This window comes from Podarcis muralis, chromosome 7 (genome assembly GCF_964188315.1).
Source record: "Podarcis muralis chromosome 7, rPodMur119.hap1.1, whole genome shotgun sequence".
NCBI classification, from domain to species: Eukaryota; Metazoa; Chordata; class Lepidosauria; order Squamata; family Lacertidae; genus Podarcis; species Podarcis muralis.
In genome coordinates, this window is record NC_135661.1 from 85,989,539 (window position 1) to 86,017,245 (window position 27,707).

The 27,707-nt window shown below is 48.7% G+C and overlaps 2 protein-coding genes across 2 annotated transcripts in view; one reads left to right on the plus strand and one right to left on the minus strand.

Moving 5' to 3' along the window:
• Nucleotides 1–8,625, plus strand: part of RASGRP4 (RAS guanyl releasing protein 4) — a 36,941-nt gene extending 28,316 nt beyond the window's left edge. Inside the window, exons 12-17 of the mRNA XM_077932318.1 lie at nucleotides 3,894–4,003; nucleotides 5,709–5,853; nucleotides 6,856–6,892; nucleotides 6,986–7,120; nucleotides 7,485–7,681; nucleotides 8,179–8,625. Coding sequence (XP_077788444.1) covers nucleotides 3,894–4,003; nucleotides 5,709–5,853; nucleotides 6,856–6,892; nucleotides 6,986–7,120; nucleotides 7,485–7,681; nucleotides 8,179–8,346 — 792 coding nt within the window. The 3' untranslated portion in view covers nucleotides 8,347–8,625. The remainder of the gene's footprint in view (nucleotides 1–3,893; nucleotides 4,004–5,708; nucleotides 5,854–6,855; nucleotides 6,893–6,985; nucleotides 7,121–7,484; nucleotides 7,682–8,178) is intronic.
• Nucleotides 8,626–11,062: 2,437 nt separating this feature from the next.
• FAM98C (family with sequence similarity 98 member C) lies at nucleotides 11,063–27,707 on the minus strand. The gene is made up of 8 exons (XM_028742045.2): nucleotides 27,585–27,707; nucleotides 23,820–23,956; nucleotides 22,309–22,443; nucleotides 20,925–21,112; nucleotides 20,302–20,385; nucleotides 19,985–20,101; nucleotides 19,012–19,179; nucleotides 11,063–12,104 (listed from the first exon to the last, which is right to left on the minus strand). Exons 1-8 carry the CDS (start codon nucleotides 27,605–27,607, stop codon nucleotides 11,964–11,966), a joined length of 993 nt encoding a protein of 330 aa, XP_028597878.2. The 5' UTR covers nucleotides 27,608–27,707; the 3' UTR covers nucleotides 11,063–11,963.

Below are 27,707 nucleotides of genomic sequence, written 5' to 3' on the forward strand. Positions count from 1 at the left end.
TCTGGAGTCGTGTTTTGCTGCTCTGCACCCCCGATGGGTGCAGGAGGGCCCCCTCAGGGGTGCCTGTTCCCGCTTTACTCCACCCCCTTCCACGCAGAGTGAAGGAAGAGGCTCAAATCCGGCCACTCCAACCACTTCCTTTTCTGCAAATAAAAGTTTGCTGCTGAAACAGGCTGTGCATGCCTTGGTGGGGGGAGGAGGGGGGAAGAAACACCCTCCGCTCCCCCATTTGACAGATGAAAGCGTCAAGAGGCTGATAATGTCTAAGATTTCTGTCGAAAGCCCCTAATTGTGGACTGCTCAACGCTGCCCTGTGCCAGGCTGTGGGGAGGCCTGGTTAAGAGGTTGCCCCACGAACCTCATTCTGCTTCCATAGCCAGCTCATAGCTGTCAACTTACAGATTTGAAAATAAGGGACCAGCAGCCTCGAAATTAGGGGATCAGCAGCCAAAATAAGGGATTTTAGTCAACCAGCTGAAATACGAAGTTAAAAGGGACCAGATAATTTGGGAGAGCAGCGCCGGTTTTTAGCCCTTCGTTTCCAGAGGTTGCTGCTCAAAACACCAGCTGATGAAACGCTGCAATTAAATAACTACACGCAGCAACCACTTTTCGCGCAAAACGAAGACCAAGCTACGAAGATGCTGCTGCAGTTCTGTATCTTTTCTCTCGTGCTCCATCTGCAGCTCTCAGTTCCATCAGACAGGATGGGGGGGGGGGGAAATAGCGCCCGAAGTAAACCCACAGATCAGACCATCTATGCTAGTCTACCACTACAAATCTATGGGAGAAGCGCTTGCGGTCCTTCCTCCGCTTCCCCCCTCTATGGTTAGCCCTTGGAACACCTGCCCACGCCTCCACCTCCTCTCTCTGAACTTCTTTCTCTATGGTTGCCCTCGCTCTCCTCTCAAGGCTCCTCAGTAATTCATAGGCTGCCCATCTCATCCGGGTCCTTCGGCGGTGCAGCGGCAGTACCGCCTAGCGGGAGCAGCGGCAGTGGCGATGGGCAGAGGGGAGGCCCCAGGGAGAGATGCTCAGTTCGGCAGCCCCGAGGAGGATGGCGGCGGAAGGGCCCGAGGCTCCCGCCAGTCCCAGTGGGGAGGGGCTCCCAGGGGCCGAGGCTGGTGAGAGGAGGCTGGAGGGGGGTGGGCCGAGCAGCCATGCAACACAGTTGGAGCCTCCCTCCTCCCTGGCCGGCAGGGAGGGAGGGAGAGGAGCTGCTTCCTTTGAAACCCGGGGAATTTAAGCGACATCATCAATAAGGGACAGCAGTGGGACACGGCGCTGGGATAAGGGACTTTCCCGCCAAATAAGGGACGGTTGACAGCTATGAGCCAGCTCTGCTGCCCTCTCACCACCCCACCTCCCTGGAACACCAGTCCAGGTTGTAAAGCCTCCCAGCTTCCTTAAGTCTCAGCGCTGCCCTTGCAGAACGCAGCAGGAAGAAGATAGGATGAAAAACTAGAATGAGGGCGACGTTCACATTAGGAAAGTGTAATTTGGTGCAGGAAACAGGGCATGCGCGACTCCAGCATTGTGACCCTTACTACTACTACTAATAATAAATTTTATTTATACCCCACCCTCCCCAGCCAAGACCGGGTTCAGGGCGGCTAACACCAAATATAAAAACAATTGATTGAAATACAGCTTAAAAAAACAAGATTAAAATACAACATGAAAACATTAAAATACAGCCTCATTTCAGCGGAAACTCAATCAAAAACTTTTGGGGGGGATAAAAACGTCAAGTCTTCACCAAGGCTAACTATCCAGACTGGTCCTACATGGGCCAGAAAAAAGCCAGGGAAGTCCCCAAAAAGGAGTTCCAGCACAGAAGGAGAAAGGAAAAAAGACAGTCGTACTACTACAACAACAAAGGTGGATGCCATGACTGTAACTGTGCCCGGAAACAGATAGGTTGTGCATCCGTAGCGGTGACCAGAGGAAGAAGGACCGCTGGGAGGGGTGCGGAGAGAAAAAACACCATGGTACATCTGCAACATGGGATGCGGGTGGTGCTGTGGGTTAAACCACAGAGCCTAGGCCTTGCCGATCAGAAGGTTGGCGGTTCGAATCCCCACAACGGGGTGAGCTCCCATTGCTCGGTCCCTGCTCCTGCCAACCTAGCAGTTCCAAAGCACGTCAAGGTACCACTGTAGATAAATAGGTACCGCTCCGGTGGGAAGGTAAACGGCGTTTCCGTGCGCTGATCTGGTTCGCCAGAAGCGGCTTAGTCATGCTGGCCACATGACCCAGAAGCTGTACGCTGTCTCCCTTGGCCAATAAAGCAAGATGAGCGCCGCAACCCCAGAGTCGTCCACGACTGGATCTAATGGTCAGGGGTCCCTTTACCTTTACATCTGTGACAGCACAACCGGACGCCAGCTGCAACAAAACATGTCTCTCCTATATCGGTCGCTGCAGCTTTCCAACATTTGACTCCACTCCCAAAGGCGCATTCCTCCACTGTGTCCCCGAGACAGACAGATGCCAACAGTAATGTCAGGAGACCCCACACATGCCCCTTCCAGAGCCACGATTCATAGAGTGGTCAACCCCCCCCCCCCAGTTCTTGAGAAACTCTGGGAATTATAGTTCTTCTGAGGGAAGAATAGGGGTTCCCTAACAGCTCTCAACAGGGACGCGGGTGGCGCTGTGGGTAAAAGCCTCAGCGCCTAGGGCTTGCCGATCAAAAGGTCGGTGGTTCGAATCCCCACGGCGGGGTGCGCTCCCGTTGTTCGGTCCCAGCGCCTGCCAACCTAGCAGTTTGAAAGCACCCCCAGGTGCAAGTAGATAAATAGGGACCGCTTACTGGCGGGAAGGTAAACGGCGTTTCCGTGTGCGGCTCTGGCTCGCCAGATGCAGCTTGTCACACTGGCCACGTGACCCGGAAGTGTCTCCGGACAGCGCTGGCCCCCGGCCTCTTGAGTGAGATGGGCGCACAACCCTAGAGTCTGTCAAGACTGGCCCGTAAGGGCAGGGGTACCTTTACCTTTAACAGCTCTCAACAGCCTGAACAAACTACAGTTCCCAGGATCCTCTGGAGGACGCCATTACTATTTAAAGTGATATGATAGCGCTTTGAACACGTAGTGCAGCTGGGAGCGAAGTATGTTCAACTTCTACAGTGGTACCTTGGGTTACAGACGCTTCAGGTTACAGACTCCGCTAACCCAGAAATAGTACCTCAGGTTAAGAACTTTGCTTCAGGATGAGAACAGAAATCACACGGCAACGGCGCAGCAGCGGGAGGCCCCATTAGCTAAAGTGGTACCTCAGGTTAAGAACAGTTTCAGGTTAAGAACGGACCTTTGGAACGAATTAAGTTCTTAACCTGAGGTACCTCTCTATAATCACTCATTCTTATTGCTTACCCCAGCCTCCTCCTCCTCTCCACCCCGCTCCACTTGCTGCCTTGTCTCAGTATCTGGATTTCAACCCCCTTGGGGCAGGGACCTGCCATCTCGTCCTTTGGGAAGAGGTGTTAAATATGTTGTTTAGTCGTTTAGTTGCGTCCTCCTCTTTGTGACCCCCTGGACCAGAGCACGCCAGGCACTCCTGTCTTCCACTGCCTCCCGCAGTTTGGTCAAACTCATGCTGGTAGCTTCAAGAACACTGTCCATCCATCTCGTCCTCTGTCGTCCCCTTCTCCTTGTGCCCTCCATCTTTCCCAACATCAGGGTCTTTTCCAGGGAGTCTTCTCTTCTCCTGAGGTGGCCAAAGTACTGGAGCCTCAGCTTCAGGATCTGTCCTTCCAGTGAGCACTCAGGGCTGATTTCCTTCAGAATGGAGAGGTTTTAAATGTTAAATATACAGCAGATGTATGTTTAGAGGCCAATGCCCACGTTCTTATCTTCCAATGGGTTCTGACAAGACTCCTTCCCCAACAGACGGTGTTCAAGAATTACGATCCTGAGCAGCGGGGTTACATCTCGGAGGAGGATTTCGAGATCATCTCCACGAGTTTCCCCTTCTCCTTTTACGGGCTGGAAAGAGAGCGGTGAGTGAACAGGATTTCAGGAGAAGACTCTTTGTGGATGTGGCAACAGCTGCCCGAATGCTGTTAGCCCAGAGATGGAAAGTCCCTACCAGAGAGGAATGGCAAGCTAAATTGATGGGACTATGCCAGGGGTCAGCAAACTTTTTCGGCAGGGGGCCGGTCCACTGTCCCTCAGACCTTGTAGGGGGCCGGACTATATATTTTTTTTTGGGGGGGGGGATGAACGAATTCCTATGCCCCACAAATAACCCAGAGATGCATTTTAAATAAAAGCACACATTCTACTCGTGTAAAAACACCAGGCAGGCCCCACAAATAACCCAGAGGTGCATTTTAAATAAAAGGACACATTCTACTCTTGTAAAAACACGCTGATTCCCGGACCGCAGGCTGGATTTAGAAGGCGATTGGGCCGGATCCGGCCCCCAGGCCTTAGTTTGCCTACCCATGGACTATGCTCACTGGAAAGCTCAGGGAAAGTTTTATTCATTTTTTTGAAATTGTTTTATTTGATTTTACCAATACAAAGTTATTAAAAACCCCCAAATATATTTCCATATACAGAGATTTCGCCAAATCTCAGGACTTCCCCCCCACCCCCTCCATGGAGTCGCATTTTAAACATTTAAAACTTTAAACAGTAATGGGGGGGATTATAATTTATTTAAGAGACCACCGCAAGCAGATGAAAACATTAGCAGGATTCTAATTTCACTTGTAATGTAACAAAGAATATGGAAAATATGGATGGATATAAAATATTGATTATAGAATAATACGCTGTTGTAAATGTTCACAATAGGACCCACGGAGGGGATGGGGAGGAAAGTCTTGAGATTCAGAGTAATCTCTATATATGGATATATATTTGGATTGTTATAAATTTTTACTTGTAAAGCCAAATAAAAAACATTTGTAAACCACGCGCTCATAGAAAATATCACAAGGTGGTTGGCAACTTGGAAACGCAACACCGTAATAGAAGCAGTAGGAACGCCAGGCCCATCCTCTCTGGTTGACAGAGAAACTCGGGTCCGAAAGGCCTGAACAACAGAATTTCCAGGAGGCATCTGAAAGTGAGCAAGGGTGACCTCAATTGGCAAGGAGCGTCTCCACCCCCCATCGTTCTGCCCAGACACTGAGGTCCAGAGCAGAGGGCCTTCTGCCGGTTCCCTCGCTGCGAGAAGCCAAGTTACAGGGAACCAGGCAGAGGGCCTTCTCAGTGGTGGCACCCGTCCTGTGGAACGCCCTCCCACCAGATGTCAAAGAGAAAAACAACTACCAGACTTTTAGAAGACATCTGAAGGCAGCCCTGCTTTTAATGTTTAATAGATTATTATATTTTAATATTCTGTTGGAAACCGGCCAGGGTGGCTGGGGAAACCCAGCCAGATGGGCAGGGTATAAATAAATTATTATTATTATTATTATTATTATTATTATTATTATTATTATTATTATTATTATCATTATTATTATTATTAGGAGTTCCACAGGGCAAGGGCTGCCGCATTAAAGGCTCAGTCCCTGGTAAAGGGCAGCTGAGGCTCAGAGGTGTGTGAACTGACCAAAAGCACCCCATTTGAATACATAAGGGTTATTTAAGTGCCAGGTAGGGCAGGAATTCACTAGGCGCCGATGACCCAAGCGAGGAAGACCGAAGCCACACACTGTGTGTCTGTTTTCCTCTTCTTCTCAACTGCAGGGAAGGCGTCTGGAGCCGGGAAGAACTGTCCGAGTATTTAATGCGGGCCTGTGCCATCTTCTCCAAACTAGGCCTCGGGTTCCTGCACAACTTCCAAGAGGCCACCTTTAAGAAGCCCTCCTTTTGTGACAGCTGCAATGGCTTTGTGAGCTTAATTTATTTAAAATGGATTTATACCCCTCCCTTCCTTCCCCACGTAGCCCAGGGCAGCAGACACGCTAAAAGCAAAAAATCCCAAAAACCTTTGGTCAAAGTATTCTAAAGCCAATTGCAATTAAAAACATCTCACAGTAGCTGCCGCCGAAAACACCCTAAAAGCAGTCAACAGCGGAGGACATTCCTCTATCCAAGGATCTCGGGGTTGTCAGTATCTTTCGGCCACCAAATGCCATGTAATCAAATTTCTCCTGCAAGTTAATAACGGTGGAAGCAGGCATAACTCACTAGGGAAGGCGTTCCGCAATGGGGGGGCACCACTGAAAAGGCCCTGCCACGGGTCTGTGCCACTTGGCCAGCCCCTGGTGGTGGCAGCACCAATACACGTCACTCATCCCCACCTCCTCAAAAAAAAAGAAAACCCACCAGCCACCCAAACAGTCCCTATTACTGGCAGAAACAGTAGCTGCTGAGCTGAGCTACCAAACTGGAGAATTTGCTTTTTTCTTTGTCTTTTAGTTAGTAGTAGTGCAAACAATGGGCTGGCATGCCTAGTGGTGGCAGTAATCAACAACAGGTGGGATGGAGGATGAAAGGGCTAGAGAAGTAGGAGGGATTGTAGATAAGCTCCCTTCAGAACAGCCTTCCAGAAATTTTGGGCTACCCAACACTAGCTCTTGACTATGCCAAGTTGGAGAGGGCTGCTGCAGAAGAACCAGCTTGTTTTGCAGCCTCTCTCCTGCAGCCATGAGGTCTAGAAGCTTGCTACGTTTCAAAACCCAAAAATTGAAATCCCCAGAACTCTGCCGCCACTTTTGAAGCGGGCAATAAAGCTGCGTCCCCTGGCACAAATTAGAGCAAGTCCCCCACCTCTCATCCACCTATGTTGCCTTTGAAATTTAGGGCAGGGCGCTCAGTCAGTCTTTGCAAAGAAGTGGTGTCTAGTTCAACTTAACACCTCTGTTGTCGTTGTGTTCTTCTCCTGTTCTAGCTCTGGGGAGTCTCCAAGCAAGGATACAGATGTCGGGGTAAGCACGCCCCCTAGTGGGCACTAAATAAAAGGAAAGGATGCTATTAACATTCCTATCGCTGATGATGGTCTTTCTCTTTTCTCCCTGCAGACTGTGGGATGATCTGTCACAAGCAGTGCAAGGACCAAGTGGAGGTGGAGTGCCAGCGGCGCTTCCATTCCTGCAGCTCCGAGAGCACCCTGTCTCGGACTGCCACACCGGCTGCCACCTATCACCCTAGCTCAGGTAAGGGGGTGCCCAGACTGGGGTTCCAATGGGACCAGCTCCATCGATGCACAGTGGCAAGGAGGCTATTCGCTTCCCAGCCTTGCGAACCGTGGCTTCTATAGAAGAGCAGGAATGCAGAGCAAATTCCACTCGACACCATAAACTGTGGTTTGAAGCACCAGTTCAAAACCAGCACGAGAAAGTACAGGTTTTGCTCACAAAGGTCATCCTGTGCGTTTCATGGCTGCGTGGGGATTTGAAGCCGGGTCTCCCAGGTCCTAGCCCAGCACTGTAGAACTACTGCACCACACTGCTTGCAGGAACAAACCTCCAGATACGATGGCCACGTTTCTAACCACACTTCCCTTATTCCACGTGGCAGGCTCGGAGGAAGAAGCTTTCCTCTTCCCGCCGAGACGAGAGCACAGCAAAAGCCCCAACCTGGTGCAGTTGAGCCCAGCGGGCAGGCGGCGAATGAAACACGCCAGCACCCAGACAGATGCAGACAGTCCGCAGGAGCCACGGGGACACAGCAAGAGTCTAAAGCAGCTTCTGGAAGAGCTGAAGGAGGTGGAGAAGGTGAGGATTTTCGGGAGGCCAGGATTCCACATCTGGGACTTCTGTGGAACAATAATGGGAAGCTACTTATGACGCGGGTGGTGCTGTGGGTTAAACCACAGAGCCTAGGACTTGCCGATCAGAAGGTCGGTGGTTCGAATCCCCGCGACGGGGTGAGCTTCCGTTGCTCGGTCCCTGCTCCTGCCAACCTAGCAGTTCGAAAGCACGTCAGAAGTGCAAGTAGATAAATAGGTATCGCTCCGGCGGGAAGGTAAACAGTGTTTTCGTGCGCTGCTCTGGTTCACCAGAAGCGGCTTAGTCATGTCAGCCACATGACCAGGAAGCTGTACGCCGGCTCCCTCAGCCAGTAAAGCGAGATGGGCACCGCAACCCCAGAGTCAGTCACGACTGGACCTAATGGTCAGGGGTCCCTTTACTTTGGTCTGGACAGGCCCAAAGTTGCTGGGGAAACAGGCAACCCCCACTTTAAGCTGGAAGCATCTCGCTCTCCTTTGCAGGAACGGGACAGGCTGCTGCTGGTCAACCAGAGCCTTCAGAGCTGCAACTCGCAGCTGGAGGCTGAGAACAGCTGGCTGCTGAAGGCAGATTCATCGAGCCTGCCCCCCTTCTCCTGCTGGAAGGCCTTGGCTGCCTACAACTCGCACCTGCCTCCCAAGCCCAACTGAGCCAAGGGCACAGGAACGGTGAGCTCTCAAGGAAAGTGGAACCTCTCAAGGAAAGGAACAGAGAGAAGGGACACGGCGCTCAATGGTAGAGAATATGGATGCTCTGCACACAAAGGGCTCGGGTTTGGTCCATGGCTTGAAATGGATGCTGCTGCCCTGAAGCCACTGCCATTCCTTGCCAATAATACGGAGCTGGATGGACAAGCAGCCGGACTCAAGCTAAGGGGCTTCCTTTGTTCCTAATAAAAGGACTATTTCTTGAACGGAGGCTCCACCAGATAGCTTACTTCTTTTTTTGGTGCTGCTGCAGATGCACGTTTTGGGTTCTGCTGCTATTAGCCACAACGGCCCTGTTCCACCTCCACTGTCAGAGGCAGCCGACTGCGGAAGGCCAGCTGCTGGGGCATTGGAAATGGGGAAAGTGCTGCTGCACTCAGGTCCCGCTGCGGGGGCTTCCCATTGGCGCACTTAGTTGGCCTCTGAGAGCAGGGTGCTGGGCGAGGAGGGCCACTGGACTGCTTCAGCAGAGCTCTTCTTAGCTGAACAGTCCCGGATGGCTCAAGAACCTAAGCAGCTCCTTGGCTTGTGTGCATGTGGTGGCTTGCCAATAGCTCTCTGCAGCAAGCTATATTTAACCACTGAGCGAGTGCGTAAACAGGGACCCTGCCTTGCTACCTGGGGCGAAGTGGGTGACCTTCTGGTTGGGATTCCAATGTCAAGAGTAGAGACTGGGAGAAAGGAATCCTCAGAAGGTGGAAACTGGGGGTTCGGCGGCAGGTAAAGGGGGATGAGGGGCGAGGCAGAAGCGCCTACTGACTGCGACCTCTTCCACTGACCCCCTTCGGCCTTGCTTTAAAAAAAAACCCTGAATCTTTTATTCACTTCCTTAACTCTCTGTTCAAGGGACACGGGTGGCGCTGTGGGTTAAACCACAGAGCCTAGGACTTGCCGGTCAGAAGGTCGGTGGTTCGAATCCCCGCGACGGGGTGAGCTCCCGTTGTTCGGTCCCTGCTCCTGCCAACCTAGCAGTTCGAAAGCTCGTCAAAGTGCAAGTAGATAAATAGGTACCTTTTACAGCGGGAAGGTAAACGGCGTTTCCGTGCGCAGCTCTGGTTCGCCAGAAGCGGCTTAGTCATGCTGGCCACATGACCCGGAAGCTGTACACCGACTCCTTCGGCCAATAAAGCGAGATGAGCACCGCAACCCCAGAGTCGGTCACGACTGGACCCAATGGTCAGGGGTCCCTTTACCTTTAACCCTCTGTTCATTTGGGGGATGTGGGGTGGAATACATTCGTTGCTGGGAACAGATGCAATGCATCATACTGAATACAGGAATTACCGTATTTTTCGCTCTATAGGACGCACCGGACCATACGACGCACCTTGTTTTAGAGGGGGAGAACAAGAAGCGGAAGCGGAAGGCGCTGCCCAGAGAGGGGGAGAATTTCCCCCCCTTGTTCTCCCCCTCTAAAACAAGGGGCAGTTCAAGGTGCGTTCAGTCGCCTTCAGGCGGCTACCCTGGAAGCCTGGAGAGCGAGAGGGGTCGGTGCGCACCGACCCCTCTCACTCTCCAGGCTTCAGGTTCCTTTCGACCTGCTCTTTGGGGCTGGTGGGGGGAAGCCCCCCGCCAGCCCCAAAGAGCAGGTTGGGGAGCAGCAGAAACACATGCAGCCTTCCGCTGCTCCCCGAGCTTGTGGGGCTGGCGGTGGGGGGAAGCGCTGCTTTCCCCCACCGCCAGCCCCAAAGAGCAGGTTGGGGAGCAACAGAAAGGCACGAAGCCTTCCCGCTGCTCCGCGAGCTTCTCGAGGCTGCCGGGGAAGCCCGGGGCTATGGCTTCTTTAGCCCTGCACCACCTCTCCGGCAGGGAGAGGCTGCGTGCGGCTATGGCAATACCCCCACCTCCCGCAAAAGCCCACAGGAGCCACACACCCTTTAAGGAGTGTGCGGCTCCTGCGGGCTTTTCTACTAGGAGGGAGAAGGGACTGACTGGCCATGTCAGTCCCTTCTCCCTCCTGAGGAAGAGCCGCACGGAGCTTGTGTGCGGGTTTTGCAGGAGGTGGGGGTATTGCTTCTCCCAGTGAGAGCCAGTGTGGTGTAGTGGTTAAGAGCGGTAGTCTCGTAATCTGGTGAACCAGGTTCGCGTCTCCGCTCCTCCACCTGCAGCTGCTGGGTGACCTTGGGCTAGTCACACTTCTTTTAAGTCTCTCAGCCCCACTCACCTCACAGAGTGTTTGTTGTGGGGGAGGAAGGGAAAGGAGAATGTTAGCCGCTTTGAGACTCCTTAAAGGGAGTGAAAGGCGGGATATCAAATCCAAACTCTTCTTCTTCTTCTTCTTTTCCTGCCTGCCTCCCCCCTGCATTCGCTCCATAGAACGCACACACATTTCCCCTTCATTTTGGGAGGGGAAAAAGTGCATCCTATAGAGCGAAAAATACGGTATATTGTTTAAATCTAACTCTCTCCCCATAAAGATCACATTCAGCTATACTCCCCACAAGCTTTGTGTAACCGCTCCTCCTTTTTGGGCAGGGGGAAGGAATGTGAGTTCCCCTTAAAAGAAAAAAGAGAGGAAAATGTCCTTCAAATGGCAAACTGTCCCTGACTTTTAACGTATTCTGCTCTCTTAACCCTCCTGGCACAATAATAAAAGAGAGAGAGGTAGAAGACGACGACTAGAGTTTTTAAACACACACATACTCCCTCGCACAATGAGTTTGAATGACAAGGAAAATGTTTAATCTCTTGGTGTTACACTGAACCCACCCTGGCCATTTTCAATCCTGTCCCTTCAGAACGACAAAAATTAACTTGCACCATTCAAACAAAACCCCATACTCATTGGCTGTTGCAATTGAACCGCCCTGTAGATGATCCAGAGGAGGAAAAGGTACAAAGAAGTTTGGGTTTGTGCTTAGAAATCCCAAAATAATATCTTCCCTCTTCCTACATTGTCCGATTAAATATAACGGGACATTTCTAAAGCTGGGTTTCTCATAAATGCCGCCCACCCAGCCCAAAAAGGAAGGTTGCTTCCTACCCACATTCGGCATCTAAAGCCCAAAAAGAAACCTTGAGAAATCCAGCACCTCTTGTTCCTTCATCCTTGCAAGTTGTGTATTAACTAGATCAGGGACGGGGAACATTGGCCCCCAACTCCCTTCACACCCAATCACTGGCCCCAGTAACTGGTGGTGCTGGGAGATGAAGTCCAATGACATCTGAAGGAACCACAGACTCCCCACCTCTGCTCGAAAGGTGCAATTCATCCGGCACCAAGCTATAACGCGGACAACACAAACGTCTGTGTCCAACAACTTTAAAGCAAGTGAAAGGGGGGTGGGGAAGGGGGGTGGGAGAGATGTCTGATGTTAGCTCACATGCCCCTGCCCACTGTCTCAGGTTCAAGGTAATGGGCACCTTTCTTGTAAACTGCATTTCCTCGCATTCTAGGGAAAAGCAACACTGAAACCACCTTTGGTGAAGGCTGGGTTTTGGGGCTGTATCCACTGCGCATCCTTGCTGCGGTGAACTTCCTGAAGCCTCTTCCCTGCCCTAAAGTGAAGGGTGGTTTTGACCATACCCCACGCCGGAGGAGGTCAGGATCCAGCCCCTTGCTATTTTTTCTTCTTCTTGCTCCGCTTGCCCCATCGCTGGTGGCCGCCTCCTCCTTCTCGCCTCTTCTCCCACGTGGGCATAGGGGGTTCGATCTCATTCGGACGCCCACCGCGATCCGGGACGTCACCAACCATCAGCACCTGAGAGGGAGGAAGAAATGGACGCGAGAGTGAACAGGAAGTGCTGTCCCTAATGATCGCCATCATCCAATTATTCATTGCCTTCTAAACTACCGGCGCAAGGCGGTTTATGCATAAGAGAAACAGAGGCTAGAAGTACATTCTAAACAAGGGGGGGGGGAGAGAATAAGAAGCTGATGCTTCTAAACGCTAAGGGATATCATATTGTTAAATATATGTATAGAGGAGAGTCCTTAAAGTCATTGCAGGAAGTAATAGAGAACGTGTTGTTGTTTAGTCGTTTAGTCGTGTCCGACTCTTCGTGACCCCCTGGACCAGAGCACGCCAGGCACTCCTGTCTTCCCCTGCCTCCCACAGTTTGGTCAAGCTCATGCTGGTAGCTTCGAGAACACTGTGTTGGAGGGGGATTTCCAGCCGGTGGCAGAGGACAGAGTGACTCCAGGAGACATAGGTGTAAAAACCCAAACTAAAACGAAGACTATATTACTAAGCAAATAAACACAAACTCTGGTGGATGTTATTCCTGCAGGCCGACAACAAAACTCAGCTTTTTTCCTTTATAGCAACGGTCACCTGCAGCCAATTAATCCCAGAAACTTCTTAAAGGTATACACACATGTTTCTGTGCCGAATGTCCTCTAACACCCCCTCTCATTCAAACAGAAACAATAGTATTTTAAACAGAACAGAACATATTTACATATCACACACAGCAACTCCCAACTTTGCTACCAGTCGTGCATGTTTTTCAAAAGTTAACGCTTTTGTAAATACATCCGCCACATTTTGTGTACTTTCACAATACTTCAGCATTATCTGGTTCTGTTTTACATTTTCAGCTACATTTTGATATTTAATTTCCAAATGCTTTGATTTGTTTCTAAACTGGTCAGATCCAGACAAAGTTATTACGGCTTGATTATCTTCCATAGCTTGAATAGAATAATTACACTGTACGTTTATATCCTTGAGGATCTGAACATAAAATTTTACCTCATTACATAACTCCGACAATGCACAGTATTCGGCCTCTGTTGATGTGGCCATGATACTTTGTTTTTTGGATTTCCAACCTATCAAAGAATCTCCAAATTGAAATACCATTCCAGAAATTGATTTTTTATCAGGCAGGTTGGCCCAATCGCTGTCAACGTAACACTGCAATTTTGTGGACCCTGAAGATGGTAATCTTAAACAATAATCAAGTGTTTGCTTTAGATACCGGAAAATGCGTTTTAAACCTTTCCAGGCATTTTCTGTAGGACAGCTTACTAGTCTGCTTAGTATTCCAACTGCATAACTCAAATCTGGTCTGCTCCACAATGAAATGTATAATAAACTTCCAATTATTGAATGGTACATTTCAGGATTTACAGGTTCTGTGCATTCTCCTTCATTTTTGAAAAAACCTATTTCCATTGGGGTTTTTACTCCCTTGCAGTTTTGCATATTGTTTCTTTCAAGTAATTCCATTATTTTGTCTTTTTGACTCAACAAAAAACTTCCATCGTTTGTTCTTTGAATTTCTAAACCGAGATAATTTTTTACTGGACCCAAATCTCTTACTTTAAATTCCTTTCTTAGTTGTTCTGCAAATTTTTCCACTTGCTTGTCACTTTTTGTAGAGTAAAGCAAATCATCAACATAACACAAACACAATTCTTGTTTATCACCCTTTCCTTTAGTGTACAAGCAGTTATCAGCTAAGCTTCTTTTAAAACCAAGATTTTTTAATGCATTATCAAGACACTCGTTCCAATTTCTAGCTGACTGTTTGAGCCCATAAATTGCTTTGTTCAGCCTATATACAGAATTCTGTTCTCCTGCCTCAAAACCTGGCGCTTGATTCATAAAAATTTCTTCTTGCAGATTTGCGTTAAGATAAGCTGTTTCAATATCAAAATGGTTTACCTTAAACCCACGTTGTGCTGCAAGAGCTAGCAATAAGCGTACACTTTCACTCCTTGCAGTAGGAGAAAAGGTTTCATCAAAGCTTTCACCTTTTCTTTGAGTAAAGCCTCGTGCTACCAGTCTGGCTTTGTACTTAACATCACCATCTGCCAAGTGTTTTATTTTATACACCCATCTACAGCCCACTGCCTTTTTTTCCTTCTGGCAATGGCTCAATGGTAAAGACATTGTGTTCTGCTAAAGATTTCATTTCTGCTTTCATTGCATTTTTCCACCTTACTATTTCCTGGTGTGGTAACTTTAAAACTTCCTCATAATCACGAGGTTCCTTTTTCACATCAACAGTTTTAACTTCTTGTATAGTAAACCTTTCTGGAGGTACCCCCTTATTGCTTCTTTGTGACCTTCTAACTTGAACACTCTCCCCCTCTGAACTATCTTCCCCTTCTGATTCACCCTGCTCAGGAGAAATTGGTTCAGCTTTAGGAGATTGTGTACTGGGATCCTTATCCCCTGAATCCTCATCACTGTCGCTTTCAGAACCTTCTTTAATTTGTGGCTTTTCTTCCTCAGATTTCACAAATTTATCTGTATCATCAGAAGATAACACAACCTCTGAATTTCCATGTAAACGAACCCAACCATCTTGCTCACAAAACTCTGCATGTCTTGATATTACAACTCTGCCACGCCCTAGTGCAAAACGATACCCCTTTGACCAAGTTTGATAGCCAACAAACCTAAGTTTCTTTGCCTTAGGCTCTCCTTTCCTTCTCTGTCCTTTTGGGATGTGAACCCAAGCCCAGCAACCAAAAGTTTTAACATGGTCCAAAAAGGGTTTTTTTCCATAAAGCAAAAAATGAGGGGTGTTGTTTATGGTAGAATGAAACAATCTGTTCTGTATGTAGTTAGCACACAGAATTCCTTCTCCCCAATACTTCCTGGATAGGCCAGAATCACATAGCATTGAATCTAGCATTGTTTGTAAAGATCTTATCTTGCGTTCTGCAACTGAATTTTCTTCAGGCGAAAAAGGACACGATTTACGGTGACTAATACCACGCTTTTTCAACCAAACTTGGAGGGCTTCGGACATGAACTCGCCTCCACGGTCACTTTGCAACTGGGTAACTTTGTAGGGAAACTGCCTTTCTATATAGTTGACCCAATTCTTAATCAGTTGACCAGTTTCACTTTTGTGTTTTAACAAATATACCCAAGTATACCGGCTATAATCATCCACAAGAACCAAAAAAAACTTTGCTCCTCCTTCAGACTCTGCAAATGGCCCACAAAGGTCTGAATGTACTAAAGCAAATGGCCTCTTGCTAATTCTAGTACTTTCAGGATAAGACCCTCGCTTACTTTTAGACTCCTTGCAGGTATTGCAGTCTAGAAAAACTGAACATTTTTTCATTTTAATTCCCTTGCTTAATTCTGGCATTTTTGCAATACTGCAGAAATTGGCATGCCCCAAACGACGATGCCACAGATGCTGGCACTCATCATGCAAGGCTCTATTACAGGCTTTAACACATGCCCCAGACTCACTTACTAGCTGGTCTTTCAAAACAAACAAACCATTTTGTAGTGACGCTGTAACCACTTTTCCAGCTTTCTCTATTCTACAGCCTGAACCAGAAAAGGTTACTTTAAATCCCTGCTTAACAAGACTTGTAACTGAAAGCAAATTATTTTCTAAACTTGGTACACATAAAACATTGGTAAACTTGGTACTTAAACAGTTGATATTCACACTACCCTTTCCAGCTGACTCATGCACTGTTCCATCAGCTAGTACTACATTTACAGATTTACAAGGCTGCTTTTCTACAAGGGTTTGTGCAGACTTGACAAAAATGTTTGTCGCTGCTGAGTCTAAAATCCAGTCTTGTCCATCGTCGTGACTGGTGCCTCGAACTGCTGCAGAAACATACTGGATTCGACTCTTCCTGTCTCCTCGCTTCCCAGCAAACGCAGGCCGCCCTTGTCTTGTATTTTCTCCCACAGACACAGTGCACTGTCGTACTAAATGCTTGGTTGACCCACAACGATAGCATCTTCTAACTGTGAAAGCTGCTTCCTCTCTGTGGTCTACAACCTCTTTAGGTTGCCGCTCCTCATCTGTTGCATATCTTTTACTGGACTGCCTCCCATTTCTGGAGTTACAGTGAGGGGTTGTGGCCTTCCTCTCATGGCGTCTTTCCTCCTCATCAAGCAAACGCCCAGTTAAGAAATGCATTGTTAATTGGCTTTCTGGGATTGCTTCCAGAGTCATCACTAAATTGTCCCATGACTCAGGAAGTGAAGACAGCACAATATAAACTTTTCTCTGTTCAGAAAAATGTTCCCCAAGTTCATTTAACTGTGAAAATAAATCACGCATTCTTTGAAGGTGTGTTGAAACACATTCACCCTCACTTAGTCTGGCTCGGTACAGAGCTCTCGTTAGAGTAATTTTGCTGCCAGCAGTGTCTCTAATATGTATTGCTCTCAGTGCTTGCCAAATCTCACTTGCTGTTTCAAGGTCTCGCACATGAGATAACTGAGACTTCTCTAAACTCAAAATTAAATTGGCATAGGCTTTGTCCTCCAGCCTTTGGTCTGCTTCATCTACTTCTTCATCCTCCTCTTTTACAGGAGGGTTAACAATAACAGTCCAACATTGTTCTTTCTTTAAAAACGCCTGCATCTGTAAACTCCATGACATATAATTGGACTCTCCCAGTTTCTCTACTGGAAAATAGGAAGCTCCCCCTTGAGCTCCAGCTCCAAGTCCAGCCATGGCGCCACCCAGCTTTCAGCTTTCCACTCAGTTCTTACTCACACGTGGCTTGAAGAAATGTTCGGCTCCTGGTCCCAAACAGACACTCCCTGCCGATGCCTTCACACAGCCAGCTGCTTGAGAAACGCTGAGTTGCTTCCAGTCTCTGGGTTCTTTTCACGCTCTGTCTCTGCCCACTCAGGACTGGGGACTGGGCCCATAACCTGTTGGAGGGGGATTTCCAGCCGGTGGCAGAGGACAGAGTGACTCCAGGAGACATAGGTGTAAAAACCCAAACTAAAACGAAGACTTTATTACTAAGCAAATAAACACAAACTCTGGTGGATGTTATTCCTGCAGGCCGACAACAAAACTCAGCTTTTTTCCTTTATAGCAACGGTCACCTGCAGCCAATTAATCCCAGAAACTTCTTAAAGGTATACACACATGTTTCTGTGCCGAATGTCCTCTAACACACTGTCCCACCATCTCGTCCTCTGTCATCCCCTTCTCCTTGTGCCCTCCATCTTTCCCAACATCAGGGTATTTTCCAGGGAGTCTTCTCTTCTCCTGAGGTGGCCAAAGCATTGGAGCCTCAGCTTCAGGATGTGTCCTTCCAGTGAGCACTCAGGGCTGATTTCCTTAAGAATGGATACGTTTGATCTTCTTGCAGTCCATGGGACTCTCAAGAGTCTCCTCCAGCACCATAATTCAAAAGCACCCATTATTCGGCGATCAGCCTTCTTTATGGTCCAGCTCTCACTTCCATACATCACTACTGGGAAAACCATGGCTTTAACTATACGGACCTTTGTTGGCAAGGTGAGACAATAGAGAACATAGGTAACCTATATTGGTTAAAAATTGGAGGACTATACAACAAACTCTCTAAAGTCCAAGAGATAGGAAACTTGAGTTTAGAAGAGCCAATAGAGGAACTATACAAGCAAATGGAAAAAAGAAACAAGGAATGATAGGTAAAATCTGTAAGAGAATAAGAAACAGACAACTCAACTTATTCAAAAGATGTGGAGTAAGGAAGAACAAGTTAGCGAATCAATGGTTGAAAGGATAATGAAAGGAATAGATTAGATTAAAGTAAGCAAATTTAGAGAGCTGGAATTAAAATTCTTTCTAAAATGGTACAAAACTCCGGCCTAGCTAGCTAATATGGTAGCAGGATTGAATTCTAATTGTTGGCACTGTAAACAAGCCAAGGGATGGTTTCCCCATATGTACTGGGAATGCCCAGTGGTAAAGGAATTCTGGAATAAAATCCGAAAGGTTATTAATGAATTTTTTAAAGCGAAGCTTTCAATAGACTTTGATTTCATGACAATGGGTATACTTGGGAACACGGCTATAGAGATAGGTGACCAGTTTACCTTCAAAGCTATGATATTAGCGGGAAAGGCAACGATAGCTTTAGGTTGGAAAGACAGAAAAATGGACAGTAGAGGCATGGAACAGTTATTTGTTTGAACTTATTCAGTCGGACATTGTTGCAGGAAACAACGTGGAAGGTCAAGTCCACCACGATAAGGAACAGATGGAACCCCTATCTTCAATGCATAAAAACTACTGGAACAAAAGACATTCGGTGGAAACTAAAGAGGCTATGCCCGTGGCTGAGGATAATAGTTTGAACCCTTCCAATGGATATTGGGGGGGGGGGGGGAGGGAGGGAAAGGAAAAAAATTGTACGGGAAATTTAAAATTGTAAGGAGATAATATAATGTATGTAAAAATCCCGAACTCGAATAAAACCTCAAAAGAAAGAAGAAGAAGAAGAAGAAGAAGAAGAAGCTGGTGTTTGTGGTAAAGACCCATTTATCAAAAAGGTGTTAGAACAAAAATGCCTTCAATTGTTTCCGACAAGTGAGGAGGGTGGGCACCTGTTGTATCTCGACAGGAAGTGACATAGAACTTCCTGTTCCCTCCCTCCCTCCCTCCCCTATCAATGACTGGTGCTCTGGCATTTTATTTCTGGGGTGGGGAAATTGCCAACCAGCACACTTAAGGGATAAAAAACAAGGAGGCTGCGCGGGTACAGCTCAGGTCCCCATTGCCCAGAGCCCCTGGATGGGAGAAATGGGTAGTTTGATTCATTTATTCAAGTCATCTGGAATCAGCCTTGCTGAGCACCTGTGCACAACTGCACAGGCCTGCTATAGGGCTTTCCTGTACCCCATCCCAACATCTGGGGAACGGCACCCCTCTCCAGCCCTGTACCTTGTTGACGGCACAGCTTGTCTTGTCCCGCGAAGCTCCGCTGCTGGTCTTCACGATGCGGGAGAAGTCCTCCCGCGCTGCCAGGAGGTGAGGAACGGTGACCTGGGACTCTTCCATCAAAGAGTGACGCAAGGGTTTGAAGGCCTCTGACATAGCTCCGCTGCGGTCCTAAGTTGCGGGGGGCAAAATTTGAGGGAAGAAGCCCATTTTTCATTCAATACCTGCTCCCCAAATTCTATTCAGGGCGGGTCAATGCTGCTGAACTATTATTAAAACTATTATTTATTTGTTATTTCTTTTATTTATATCCTGCCTTCCCCCACCAGGAAGGACCCAGGTTGGCCCACAGCATAAATGAAAACAAATACGACTTAAAAAGCACAAAATATAATATATATATTTTTTTAAAAAAATTATCATTTATTAAAATTTACACACTGCTTGGCTGCAAAGAAACAACCAGCTCAAGGTGCTGGTTTTAACCTTTAAAGCCCTATACAGCCTAGGACCCTTGTACCTACAGGAACGCCTCTCCAGGTATGTCCCACGGAGGACCTTACGGTCTTCAAACAAAAACATCTTGGAGATCCCGGGCCACAGGAGGTTAGGCTGGCCTCAACCAGAGCCAGGGCTTTTTCGGCCGTGGCTCCGATCTGGTGGAACGCTCTGTCACAAGAGACTAGGGGCCTGCGGGACTTGACATCTTTCCGCAGGGCCTGCAAGACAGAGCTGTTCCACCAGGCCTTTGGCCAAGGCACAGCCGGACCCCCTCTCTCCTTCTGTAATCTTCACAGAACTCTAGCCCAATGGTTGCCATGAATTTAATTAATTTGATTCTGAACTGATTTTAGAATGTATTTCAATTAATTGACTGTGAGTTTATGTAAACTCTACCCTATTCTTAAAAACCACCACACACCAACACATTCAACCCTTTAAAAGCACATGCCCCCCTCTTGTCCAGCTCACTCACCTTTGCCCTCTCGGACCAATGGAAGGACTCGACGGTGACGTCGAGACGAGTGGCCATCATGCGTCGGCGGCACTGATATTCCGTGCACAGCAAGTCCCGTATGCCCTCCAGCGCCCCCTAGTGTTGTCATTTGGGAGAGGGGCAAGAGGAAGCGGGAGACGTAAGCCGTTTGCTGTTCTTCCACCCACCCTGGAACCACCCTCAACAACCCTGCTTTGGCCAGGGACGTGTTTGGAGAAGGACAACCCGTCCCGACCGAAGGGGCAAGCGTCCATGCGGTGGGGAGTTCGTTGCCAATGCCCCTGGCCTGTCCTTACCCATTCCTCGGAGGTCAGCGTGGCCTTCAGGAGCGGCGCCATCTGCTGGTGCTCAGGGGGTAGTGAAGAAAGCACCTCCGAAATCTAAGGAGGAGATCACAAGTTTAGCTGTTGAGGGGGGAGAGAAAGAAACAGACCATTTGCATATTGGGGTGCAGCCAAAGCAGCAGTGGGGGGGGGAGGTTCTATTCCTCTAACTGCCTTGAACAGCCCCCCCCCCCCCCCCCGCTTCCAACATTCAGCAAGACAGCTAGAATTAAGCTGCAGGGAGCATTAGAAAAAGAAGAGAAGAAGAGTTTGGATTTGATATCCCTCTTTATCACTCCCCGAAGGGGTCTCAAAGCGGCTAACAATCTCCTTTCCCTTCCTCCCCCACAACAAACACTCTGTGAGGTGAGTGGGGCTGAGAGACTTCAAAGAAGTGTGACTGGCCCAAGGTCACCCAGCAGCTGCAGGTGGAGGAGCGGAGACGCGAACCCGGTTCCCCAGATTACGAGTCTACCGCTCTTAACCGCTACACCACACTGGCTCTCATTAGAGACCAGGAGCTTTAGCGCCTCCCATATCTTTGGCACATGCGCAAGTCAAACAGCCGCCCCGTCCTGCCCCCAATGCGTCCCCACCTTGGCTTCTATGTCAGCCATGGCTTGATGGACTGGGCAGCCTGGATCGAGGTCCGCCATTCCCAGGGCTTGGCAGATGAGTTGGAGCTCGTTCACCGCTTCGCCAGCTTGGTCTTCTTTTTCCGGTGGCGAACGGGGCGTCTTCCGAGCCAGCAGCCGGGCGGCCAGGAGCTCTGAGCTCAAAAAATCTTGCGAGGGAAGGAGAAAGAGCTGGATTCAGTTCCCATCCTAAATTTATATCCCATAAACCTTGGGGACCTAAGTGCTTCTAGGGTGATTATTATTTTTTTAAAAAAGTGGGGGTTGTGAATTAATTAAGTAAAAAATATATTTTTAATTTTATTTTTTACAGTGGTACCCCGCAAGACGAACGCCTCGGAAGACAAAAAACTCGCTAGACGAAGGAGTTTTTCGTTCTCTTAGCACCTTCGCAAGACGCATTTCCCTATGGGCTTGCTTCGCAAAACGAAGCTTGCCCCGCAAGCTCCGGGGATAGCGGGGAAGCGCAGCGCGTCTTCCCCGCTGTCCCCGGACCTCTTTTGAAGCAAGGGGCGGCAGGGAGAAGATCGCTTCTCCCCGTTGCCAGCCCCGCAATCTCTGGGGACAGAGGGGAAGGCGCTCTCTCCCCGGACCCCTTTTGAACCAAGGGGCGGCAACAGGGAGAAGCGATTCTCCCCGCTGCCCCTTCCCTTGCTTTAAAACAGGTCCAGGGACAGAGGGGAAGGCGCGCGGCGCTTCCCCTCTGTCCCCGGACGGTCTCCATAGGAACGCATTGATTGATTTTCAATGCATTCCTATGGGAAACCGTGCTTCGCAAGACGAAAAACTCGCAAGAAGAAAAAACTTGCGGAACGAATTAATTTTGTCTTGCGAGGCACCACTGTATTTGCATTTTATTTATTTGTTAACCTTCTTATATTGCATCGGTAAACGCTGTCATATTACGTTACAGGACTTACTATAATATAATTAATTAAGTAAAATATTATTGTTATTTATTAAATTTATTAGTCCCTTTTTTGCCATGGCAACTCAAAAGCAACTTACAAAAAAAAACCCACATATAAAAAAAACCCCACATAAAAGGCCATTGTTAAAAGCCAAAGGCCTGTTTAAAAATGAATGTTTTACGACATGAAGATGTGTAACAATGGTGCCAGAAGTGCCTCGGAAGCCACCACTGAAAAGGCTCATTCTTGTGTTCCCACCCTTTGGACCTCCCATTGATTTTTTAAAAGATAAAAATGAGCTAATACACACCCACACGACTCACTGATCCCCAGACCCTTTCTATGGATGGGAGCAGAAGTTCTTAGCCACGTCTTTTCTGAGCCCACCTGCACAGAATGAGCCGAGGAAGAAGCCCCTTCCTGCCTGGACTTACACAGAAGCTGGAGGCACCTGTCCGGGGTGCTAAGCCTGGCTGTTACGTCCCCCGCAGTCAGCGAGGAGTAGGGGCAATGCAGCTCCCCAAGGAGCCCGCTCACTTCGATCTGGAAGGTCTCAGCATCCTCAGGACCTGAAAGGACACAATGCCACTTGGGGATAGAAATCTAAAACATCAGCTCAATGAGGAGTGGATAATAATAATAATAAATTTTATTTATACCCCGCCCTCCCCAGCCAAGACTGGGCTCAGGGCAGCTAACAACCAATAATAATAACAATAACAATAAAATTAATTTATTCCCCGCCCTCCCCAGCCAAGACTGGGCTCAGGGCGGCTAGCAACCAATAATAAAAACAAGTTGATTAAAATGCAATTTAAAAAACAAGATTAAAATACGACATTAAAACATTAAGATGCAGCTCTTCACAGGAGGAGAAAGGAAAAAAGAAAGAGGGAGAGGGAATCAAATTGATTCTAAGCCAAAGGCCAGGCGGAACAACTCTGTCTTACAGGCCCTGCGGAAAGAAATCAGATCCCGCAGGAGCCAGTGTTGAAAAGGCCCTGGCTCTGGTTGAGGCTAATCTAACTTCCTTAGGGCCCAGGACCTCTAGGGTGTTTCTATTTATGGACCTTAAGGTCCTCCGTGGGGCATACCAGGAGAGGCGGTCCCATAGGTACGAGGGTCCTAGGCCGTGAAGGGCTTTAAAGGTCAAAACCAGCACCTTGAATCTGACCCTGTACTCCACCGGCAGCCAGTGCAGCTGGAAAAGCACTGGGTGAATATGCTCCCATGGCAGAGACCCCGTGAGGAGCCTCGCTGCAGCATTCTGCACCTGCTGGAGTTTCTGGGACAGCTTCAAGGGTAGAGCGAATTACAGAAGTCAAGCCTAGAGGTGACCACCGCATGGATCACTGTGTCCAGGTCGGGGCAGAAAAGGTAAGGAACCAACTGCTTGATGCGGCGAAAAAATGTCGCCTTGGCTGTTGTTGTAACCTGCGCCTCCATGGAAAGGGAGGCGTCAAGGATTACACCCAAACTCTTAAATGAAGGCAATGGCACTAATTGGGCCCCCGCAAGAGAAGGGAGTTGGTCCCTCATCCCCATACCATCCTGACCCAGCCAGATGAAAGGGTTGTCCTTGGTACTGGCCAATACAACCATCCCTCCAGGCATTCTCTGCCCCTCCAACCTCCCCCTCCAGTTCCAGTATGCTAGAAGCTCCCTTGATGATCTTGACACTTTTTATCGAAGTGATGGGCTGGAGCAACAGGACCTTGCAGCAAGCAGTTCCATGGGTGAACCACCCAGAAGCCAGCTAATGAAACCCCGCAGACTCTGGGGTACATTACATTTGCTTCTCAGATGTTATCAGCCTGGTGGGGTGGGGGATTCCTTGTGGGGCCCTAGGCTGACTCACACACCCTTCACCCCCTGTCTTCCTTTAACTCTTGCGCAAGAAAATGTTTGCTGCATTCATCTCTCCCCACAAAGCCAGGTAACCTACCACGGGTGGGATTCACGTCCTCTTCAAGCGGGCAAAGTCTGCGGAGCTCGGAAACCAGCCAAGAGCAAAGAGCTGTGAACTCGGGGCTGGAGACACCGGCTTCAGCTACTCGAGCAAAACCGTCCATCGACAGGCACCTGGGTGCAAGAGAGAAATTAATAATAATAATAATATTTTTTATTTATAACCCGCCCTCCCCAGCCAAGACTGGGCTCAGGGTGGCTAACACCAGGTATAAAAACAATTGATTGAAATGCAACTTAAAAACAAGATTAAAATACAACATTAAAATGCAGCCTCATTTCAGTAGGAACTCAAATCCGAAACCTTTTTGGGGATGAAAACGTCAAGTCTTCACCAAGGCCAACTATCCAGACTGGTTCTACGTGGGCCAGAAAAAAGCCAGGGAAGTCCCCAAATAGGAGTTCCATCACAGAAGGAGAAAGGAAAAAGGAAAGAGGGGGAGGAAAGAAAGGAGATTTTATTTACACGATTGGTTCCCCCCCTTCTTCCTATACTGTATAAGTAAAATGTAAGGCTGTCATCACGCAGTTCCCATTGGAGAATAGGTAGTGCCACGTCACAACCCTGGATTTGCACGAAGCCATGGGAGGGGACGGGGAAAAGAGAGAAGGCAAGTTGTAAAAGGGTGGTTTTAATCAACAGCATAGAGTTGAAGAAAGCAGGGATAGAGGGACACAGAGGAGCTGTGAGGATATGGGGCGGGGCTTGAGGGTGCTGTCAGGGGGCGGGGCTTGGCAGGATTGGCAAGCAATGTGCACAGAACCCACCCTTCCTCTAAACCAGCCTTCACCAAGTGTTTTGCACGATAAATGGCACCAGGTCAGGGAAGGTTGCTGCAAGCTGCTACGTCAAGCTGCAATTTCTGCATTGGCAGAATGGCTGTATACAAGTGACCCAACAGCCCGAATCTGTATATGTTCCTAAAAGGCCTCTTATATTCGAAGAGACCCAACAACCAGCACTCTCCCTGATCCTCTCACAGCTGCAACTGAGTAATACACCATTTCCGCACATCGGAAGGGGTCAAAAACAGGTTTTCAAGATCAGAGAATGCAAATCCCAGCAGGACTGAGCCCCCAAAACTTCTCACTTTGGAAATTAAATAATGGACACATTACGTGGGGGGCGATTGTGTTGGAGGAAACATCAGTGTGTCTGGCTGCTAACCATCTACTGCCGATTTGAGCAGTATTTGAACATGGCAATATTCTAATGTTGCAACTCCTTGGTACTGGGATAGGGACCCAGTGGCTTGCAGGCGCAATGTGGCCCTCCAGGGCTCTCTAACCGGCCCTCAGGCTCCCCCCCTCACAAGACCTGCTCCATATCCTCCTTGACTGCTTTTTCTTGGTTGGAATGGGTCTCTGAATTCTGATAACTTGCCTGGATAGCAAACAGACAGGTATGTTTGGGTGTGTCTGGAATGTCGCCACCTGGGTAAAGGTGAGAGCCGCACCCATCCACTTGCACACCCTTTGCCTCCTGCCCTGCCCAAGACTGGCACACAGTCCGTGGAAGGCTGCCCGTCAAAGAAGGCAGCCCTCAGGTCAACACACCCTTAACACTACTGTCCTTAACCAGTAACAGAAATAGGTTGGGGCAGGGGAGAGAGATGGAGAAAAGGAAGGAAGGAAGATGACACTGTTTTGACTTCTTACATTTGGTGCCTAGACACTAAAACCAGCTTCAGGTTCCGGAAAATAGGCTCACAGGGAGCCTTGCTCCTTGAATACCTGAATGGCTTCAGCAGCTGACCACACAGAAACAGGCAAACCGGGTTCACCAACTATACAGAGCTTCACAGGCTGACATGCAGAGAGCATTACCTTTTCCCTCTCTCTATTCTCTCCCAGTGCCAAACTCTGGATGCAAGCTCCTTGCGGCAGGGACCTTTCTTCTTTTGCTGTAAAGCAGTCGCTGTTCACCCCTCCCTTGCCCCCTTCCCTCAGCTGCCACCCCAAGCACCGGCCTGGCCAATGATTGGTGGGCCTGGAGGCAAAAAGTTGGGACTCTTTCAGAGGTGGGATGTGGGGCAAAGCTGGTGAGGGGGTGTGGCTGAGGAGGGGAGAGCTCCAGGGGGGCCAGTAAAGAGAGCTGGAGACCTCTCTCTCTCTCAGGGTGTGCCCTCAAACCTAGAAGCAGAGGGACCCTAGGGGTCATCTAGTCCAACCCTCTACAATGTGATGTATAAAAAATAAAATTAAAAAATTGTCCAGTAGCACCTTAGAGACCAACTAACTTTGTTCCTGGTATAAGCTTTTGTGTGCATACACACTTCTTCAGATAATAATAATAATAATAATAATAATAATAATAATAATTTATACCCCGCCCATCTGGCTGAGTTTCCCAAGCCACTCTGGGCAGCTTCCAATCAAATGTTAAAAACAGTACAGCGTTAAATATTAAAAACTTCCCTGAACAGGGCTGCCTTCAGATGTCCTTTAAAAAGAAGATAGCTGCTTATTTCCTTCACATCTGAAGGGAGGGTGTTCCACAGGGTGTGTGCCACTAGTGAGAAGGCCCTCTGTCCAAGAACAAACTGTCCAAGAACAAACTTAGCTGGTCTCTAAGGTGCTACTGGACAATTTATTATATATATATATATATCGACCGACTGTGTCAAACCAACACGGCTACCTACCTGACTCTAGAACCCTGCAATGCAAGATTCTTTTGCCCAACTTGGGACTCGAACCCATGACCCTGAAAATTAAGAATCTCCTGCTCTACCAACTCTTTCCCCTTCCCCAAACCCTTCCCTACCTCAGCCACCTCTGCGGTTGCCCTAATTCCTCTGTCCCCCTGCTCCCTCTGGGTGTGCCCCCGAACCTGTTTTCCCCTTCCCCACCCCGAAGCCCTTTCCCTTCTCCCTCACGTGTCCCCCACAAACCCCTGAGCTTCTTTCATAGAATCATAGAGTTGGAATAGACCACAAGGGCCATCGAGTCCAACCCCCTGCCAAGCAGGAAACACCATCAGAGCACTCCTGACATATGGTTGTCAAGCCTCTGCTTAAAGACCTCCAAAGAAGGAGACTCCACCACACTCCTTGGCAGCAAATTCCACTGTCGAACAGCTCTTACTGTCAGGAAGTTCTTCCTAATGTTTAGGTGGAATCTTCTTTCTTGTAGTTTGGATCCATTGCTCTGTGTCCGCTTCTCTGGAGCAGCAGAAAACAACCTTTCTCCCTCCTCTATGTGACATCCTTTTATATATTTGAACATGGCTATCATATCACCCCTTAACCTCCTCTTCTCCAGGCTAAACATGCCCAGCTCCCTTAGCCGTTCCTCATAAGGCATCGTTTCCAGGCCTTTGACCATTTTGGTTGCCCTCCTCTGGACACGTTCCAGTTTGTCAGTGTCCTTCTTGAACTGTGGTGCCCAGAACTGGACACAGTACTCCAGGTGAGGTCTGACCAGAGCAGAATACAGTGGCACTATTACTTCCCTTGATCTAGATGCTATACTCCTATTGATGCAGCCCAGAATTGCATTGGCTTTTTTAGCTGCCGCGTCACACTGTTGGCTCATGTCAAGTTTGTGGTCAACCAAGACTCCTAGATCCTTTTCACATGTACTGCTCTCAAGCCAGGTGTCCCCCATCTTGTATTTGTGCCTCTCATTTTTTTTGCCCAAGTGCAATACTTTACATTTCTCCCTGTTAAAAGTTCATCTTTCCTTCCCCAACTGCCTCCTCGTGGGCCCCCGAACCTCTTTCCGCCCCCGAAGCTCTTACCCGCGGGCCGCGTCTCCCTCCATGCCTCCGCTGGAGCCAACCTGTCACCTCGCGCACGCGCAGATCCGAAGCCCGGCGAGCTGTTCCGCTTCGCGCCCGTTGGCCGATGCCCAGAACCAGAGG

Coding starts and splice junctions, on each gene's coding strand:
- FAM98C (XM_028742045.2), bottom strand. CDS start 27,607: ATGGAGGGAGACGCGGCCCGCGG. Junction 20,386..20,924: donor TGGCTGACATAGAAGCCAAG/GTGGGGACGCAT, acceptor TCTCCTCCTTAG/ATTTCGGAGGTGCTTTCTTC. Junction 20,102..20,301: donor CGCTGACCTCCGAGGAATGG/GTAAGGACAGGC, acceptor TGACAACACTAG/GGGGCGCTGGAGGGCATACG.